Source organism: Bactrocera latifrons, unplaced genomic scaffold, assembly GCF_001853355.1.
Source record: "Bactrocera latifrons isolate USDA-ARS-PBARC rearing strain unplaced genomic scaffold, ASM185335v1 scaffold_85, whole genome shotgun sequence".
NCBI lineage: Eukaryota > Metazoa > Arthropoda > Insecta > Diptera > Tephritidae > Bactrocera > Bactrocera latifrons.
In genome coordinates, this window is record NW_017537545.1 from 1055061 (window position 1) to 1061060 (window position 6000).

General features: G+C 39.2%; 3 protein-coding genes across 3 annotated transcripts in view; 2 read left to right on the forward strand and 1 right to left on the reverse strand.

The window, feature by feature from the left end:
* The first annotated feature begins 208 nt into the window (after positions 1-208).
* On the forward strand, positions 209-1146 carry LOC108977177. The gene is made up of 2 exons (XM_018946751.1): positions 209-358; positions 464-1146. Exons 1-2 carry the CDS (start codon positions 350-352, stop codon positions 749-751), a joined length of 297 nt encoding a protein of 98 aa, XP_018802296.1. The 5' UTR covers positions 209-349; the 3' UTR covers positions 752-1146.
* A 3299-nt stretch (positions 1147-4445) lies between these two features.
* On the reverse strand, positions 4446-4936 carry LOC108977190. The gene is made up of 2 exons (XM_018946765.1): positions 4925-4936; positions 4446-4850 (listed from the first exon to the last, which is right to left on the reverse strand). The coding sequence occupies exons 1-2, from the start codon at positions 4934-4936 to the stop codon at positions 4446-4448; spliced, it is 417 nt and encodes a 138-aa protein (XP_018802310.1).
* A 726-nt stretch (positions 4937-5662) lies between these two features.
* Positions 5663-6000, forward strand: part of LOC108977186 (A-kinase anchor protein 14-like) — a 4728-nt gene continuing 4390 nt past the window's right edge. The window contains exons 1-2 of the mRNA XM_018946760.1: positions 5663-5728; positions 5791-5993. Coding sequence (XP_018802305.1) covers positions 5717-5728; positions 5791-5993 — 215 coding nt within the window. The 5' untranslated portion in view covers positions 5663-5716. The remainder of the gene's footprint in view (positions 5729-5790; positions 5994-6000) is intronic.

Here is a 6000-nt window from a genome sequence, read left to right on the forward strand (position 1 = left end):
TCTAGTCACATATTGCCATGTTATTTTTGTATTTACTAACGTACGTATGTTTGTGGGCATATGAAATCAAGTTTTTACCGCAACCGCAGCGATACTTTACTCGAGTACTGGAGCGTACCAATACTTTATGGCAGCGTCGCCCGGCTCACTAAGTACCCACTCACCGCGCTCATGCGCTCAGCAAAGTTAGTCAGTCTGTGAGCCAAGCGGCTGGCGAACCACCAAGCCAGCGATCAGTCAGCCAGTCAGTCTGTCCGCGGCATTGCGCTTTCCTAGTCAACTGTCAATTCGGCAGTGCGCGCTAAGCATCGAGTGTTTTGAAGAATTGGAATTGTTCGAGCACGTAAACATGAAGCACGTAAGTACAACTGTATAACCGTAAACGGGGCTTAGCCAATCTGTTTTACTATTGCAACTGGCATTCACATTTTCACACACACGCACACGAACATTTTTCTTGCAGTTTTCCACATTTGTCGCGCTTTTCCTCAGCTGCGTGGTTTTCCATTACCATTGCCTGGCTCAGCCGGTGGAGCGTGTTGCGGCGGCGGGTATTGTGATCGATGCGGCGCCTTCGGTGGTCTCCTATCAGGGTTCATCACAAACGCATGCGCATCTCGTATTGGCGCCCATGGGTCGTTCGTTGGGCTATGTGGAACCGTTGGATGTGAATCGCACATTGGCGCGAAACGAACGCTTGGACGAGCGACACGAGGTGTTGGATATTAGTCCCGTCTATGTGCCTGAGTGAAGGGCGCGTGCGCTGTATGTGGGTTGGAATATATGACTAATGCGAACTGGTGTATATAAACTATCTAAACGTATTTAAGTGAGCGCTTGTGCAATATGCATGTGCTAAGTTGTTTGCGAAAATTCGGCGTTTAACAATAGCTTGTTGTATTTCTTATTTTTGGTAGATAGTTGTAAATATATATACATATGAATTGTATTGTTGATATTATTAACTAAGTGCACTGAGTATTAGTGAATGTGGTTTGCTTTAGTAGTTAGCAGAAAGAAGTTTACGATACGATTATTATTGAATTATTTAAGCCGTACAAATGTGTGAATACCTGGAATAAAGATTAGATATGCCCAACAAGTTTTATTTCGCGAGAAACGACAATAGTAGGCAATCAAAGTGCATACGGAACTATTAATTTCATGTTAATTTATTATAGGCGTTGCATGTAAAAGTTAGAACTTTGAACATTTAGCAGTCGCTTTTAATTGTCTATTACGAATTTTTCAAGAGGGATGCTATGTATAAAAGTAGACCGACACGGACAGAAAACGACGGCATATTTTATCCCGCTCTTTTAACATTTCTCTTCAGCAAGGTTTGCCATTTTATCTAGGAAGGAAATACGATTCAACAATCAGTTGAAATAATTAAAATTTACTACCGAAATTGGAGTCAACGGCCTCAACTTTAAAAGCGCTACGTTCAATTTATGGTCGTCATAATCGTCCAATCCAATCTACAAATGAGCGCTAATGGAAAAATTTGAATCCACAGGCAAAGTAAAAAAGTTCCAAAGGCAGTGAGATAAATAAGTGACCGTTGTGTTTACCGTACTTCTTCCGTTATGATTAAGGCCGGTACGTTAATGTGAATGGGAATCGCTACCACTCAATAATAACGGAAAGGGATGCTATGAACTTTGACAATTTGTGGTTGAGATCTGAACTTCTGCAAGCGTGCCATGCAGAGGAAATCGAGTTCGAGGCGCTCCGGAGAAAGACATTTTCGAAACGAGTATCCATGGTAAAAGACGTAGAGGTAGACTGTGTCTCTACTGGAGTAACCAAGGAGAAGAAGCTATGTCTGTCCCTTTTCAGAGGCGCCTGGAGGTCAATATTTCGTCAGGACAAGACCTTTAGTATTGATGAGTTTTATTAAAGAAAGGAAAAAGATAAAGCAACTGAATTGTTAATTTCAATTTCATTGGTAGGATAAAGAAGTATGGTTTTGGCTATGTTGAAACCATCATTGATATAATTGGACATTGTTATTATCTATTTTCGTAACGGAACATAAGTACTTTTTCCTGTGGCAAATTACCTCGTCTTCTTTATTGGCGTAGACACCTATGCTGGAAATTGGGTCAGCCTCCACCCATTTGGAGATGAAAGATTCTAATCCCATAACGAATTTGCGCTCTTTATATAGCCCTTATAGTAAATGCCACAAGGACCTACTCGCTTCAGTCCTTTTCCCATACATCGCACTTTTTTGTCAGCGGTGATCTCAGCCATCACTCTCACGAGGACATTAAACAGCTGCTCAGCGCCACCTTTCCAATTAGGAGACTAGATATTCTACGTGCATGCCCTTAAATCGTAATAATTTGTACGTTTGAAGTGGGGTTTATCAAAAGAGGGGTCTCTCATCCGAGGCTGTTTTGTTATTTTCATTGGGGTAATTTTTTACGTGGCGGGATGGTCGCCTTTTCACTTTAGTTCGCCTTCAAATGTGAACTTCTATATATAGCTCCACTATCAAGCTCTATCGGACTTAATAAAGCGGTACATCAACGCTTTAATAAGTTGCCAGTTCGAATTTATTTTTGTGAAACAAATAAGTGATGAAATTTAAAGTTCGTAAAGGTTTTGTCATTGCCATATTTTTCCAAAAAGTTTGTCGAGTTATTAAGTTTACAGGGAATTGTATAGCTGATGAGCATACTCGGACATCAACTTCAGTCTCAATAACTGTGATATTGGAATAGGTACGATCTCCGTTTTCTTTTTGTGGATCACAACTGGATTGTGGGGCCCGATACCAGCTCAACTAGAGTTGGTCAACTACAACCAGGTTTGCAGTTCAATGTCTTTCTGGCCCAGGGTAAATCGTGGGAGGTCTAAAAAACTATTCGTCTCCAGGAAGGAACCATTTGAAAGATTGTAGAAGTTCTAACTGCACACTGTTCAATCGGAATTAAAAACTCTATCCAACATCGCCATGCTGAGGGATTCGCCATCAAATCACGCCTACCAAAACTGAGGAACTTCTGTAAATGATCGGGAGTTTTATAAACGCATGGCCTTATCCACACCAAATCTAAAACCAAACCAAATTAAATCAATCCGTAAGAAATATTTCATTTTAGAATTTAATTACGTGGAGAGTACTGTATCGTACACTTGTGCGTCTACCACGACATACCTGTCGACTTATGTAATATAATTGTCGCATGAGACATGTTTGCATTGAACTTGAATATCAAATGTTGCGTGTTGCTCAGCAACATTGTTGCTATTGCTTTACTACTTTGGTTGTGTATACAAAGCCCAAAGTGTGTACTGGTTAGCTTCAAGTTTCCCCAAATTTAACGAAACACCACCAAAAAAATAAAAAATAAAAAATAAACGTAATAAATTCGGCTTATGAGCGGTTGTGGAATGCAAGTAGTAAATGTACTTAACTCACTCACATTCATGAGCTCGCTTCGCGTTTTTGGTGTTGTGGAACTCGAAAAAGCACAGCTTATTTATGAGTATGTCCATTCCCTCTGCACATTTAATTGCGCTTATTTGGATGTAAAAGTCTATCTAAGGCTTATCTTTGCCGACACTACTAAATTCGAGGATATTATATACATATGTATTTTGGTTCGGAGGTGTCAAAGTTTAGATTTTATAACGGAAACAACAAACAAGAGTATGCGGAAAATATATTACTGTTACAGAATAACAGTTTGGTTCATCTAACGGCTGTTTGTATTTCCTAAAACTAATCGCGATAAATAAAATAGATATTATATGCATATACAAGGTATGTTCCAAAGTAAGCAGGACTTTATGAATCTAGCGCCTCATGGTTGCGTCATCTATATGTCAACTGAAGTGTTAGAATCTGCTATCTTTATCGATTGTCCAGTGAGAATTTCATGACATTTCATTGATTGGAAATGAAGTTATTGCGTTTTGAGTGTCAGTATGTTTGTGCTATCGGTGCAAAAATGAGCTTGGAACAAAGAGCCAATTTAAATTTTGTTTTAAAATCGATAAAACTTTTACCGCAACGTTTTAATTGATGAAACAAGTTTATGGCGATGATTGCCTATCCCATGTGGCCCATTCAAAATTCGTGATCACCGGAAATTCCATCGAAACTGTGCGTGAATTCATCAAAAATCAGCCGAAATCTTTGAGTTTCATGGAAATGGAATTGAACATCTCCAAAACTTCGAGCTAAAACACTCGTTCGACATGTTTTGGACCGTGGAAAAAGCTGTATTGAAGCAGAAGGAGACTATTTTGAATAAAATAAATTTATTTTGCCGAAAATACCATTTGTTCTGTTTTTTTTTTAAGTTCTGTTTTTTTAAGTCCTGTTTACTTTGGAATGCACCATGTAAATCGTTTCCAAGTAATTTCAACAATATGTTAAATATTTATTTAAAATGGGTAAAAATTATCAATGAACACAAAACGTGAATTTAATGATGAACTAAGTGGGCAACAGGCGCTGAGAAAACTGATTTTACAATTGGAGCAGCATGAACCACGTGGGAAACAACTGACTTCACAACCGGAACATGATGAATCACCGGGGCGAAGTAAGTCTTCACTACTGGAACTACGGGAGCAGCATGAACAACAGGGACAACTGGAGCAACAGTTTTGACGACTGGAACTACAGGAGCAGAGTAGGTCTCAACCACTGGAGTCACGGCCTTCACAACCGGCGTAACAATGTGAGCGTTGTTGTGAACTTGAATGATGCTTTGGTGGGAGGTGGCAGATGGAACGGTGTGAACTACGGCACCTACTTTGGCCACAACGGGTTGAGCAATGAAGCTGGATGCGGCAGTGGCGATCGTGAAGAGAGCGGCAAAAGTAATCTATTTTAAAGAGTATAATGTAATTCTAATGTACTGTTATTGAGCAATGTGTAGCAACAATGTAAAAAACTTACGTACTTGAACATGTTGCTAGGTTTGTAACTCTTTTGATGCTGTAGTGTACTCCTTTAAACTTAAAGTCTGACCGATGCTAACTTAAGAGTTTGAACAATGCCAGCTGATTTGCCAGAAGTAATATCTGCGACGTGAAAATGATTATGAATTTATGTCAACTATGGAAAAATGGCGGCGGTATCTACAATTAGAAGTAACTTGCATGAAATAAATAATATAGAAAACTTGTGTGCTGCAAATATACCAACAGCAATATTATGTCCTTGCCAAAAAAATCAATTGGAAGTGAAGAAAACTTGCCATGTCATTACCGATGTCGAATTTCAAACCGACTATGCGTACATAATTAACGGTGTTATTGCATTAAGCCATCGTAGAGTAGTGCTTGATGTCAAACAGTTGAATGGATATGTGGTGGCGCTAATTAAATAACCTGCTGCCTTTCAGGCAAATAAAAATCATTTATGTTCAATTCCAATGCGTACTTATAACTCCTGAAAAGATAATTCAATATAAAATTAACTTGACAATTAACTTGACCTTTATATTGACTTTGGTGCTACTGAAGAAATAGTGAATTTGTTATTTATACTGTGAATTTATTCTGTTCGGGTCTCTTGTGCAAAATCTAAGTTCAAGTTCAATGCGAATATCTAATTCTATTACTCAACTGTGATCGATCCTAATTGTCTCGTAGTATAAATTTCGCACAAATTCATTAGAAACTTATCAGTTAGCTTCCACATTTCACACTGTAAAGCAACAGAGGCAATACCCAAAACAGCAACATCATGTTTAAATACGTAAGCCCAATAACTGGTCTAGCTAAAAAAAGTTGTATAATAATGTTACAATTCCATTTCAGATCACATTCGCCGCCCTCTTTGCCATCGCCACCGCTGCTCCAGGTTTCATCGCTCAACCCGTTGTGGCCAAATTAGGTGCCGTTGTGCACACCGTTCCATCTGCCACCTCACACCAGAGCATCACTCAAGTGCACAATAATGCCCAAATTGTTACACCTGTTGTGAAAGCTGTGGCTCCAGTGGTTCATGTTGCTCCAGTTGTGAAGACC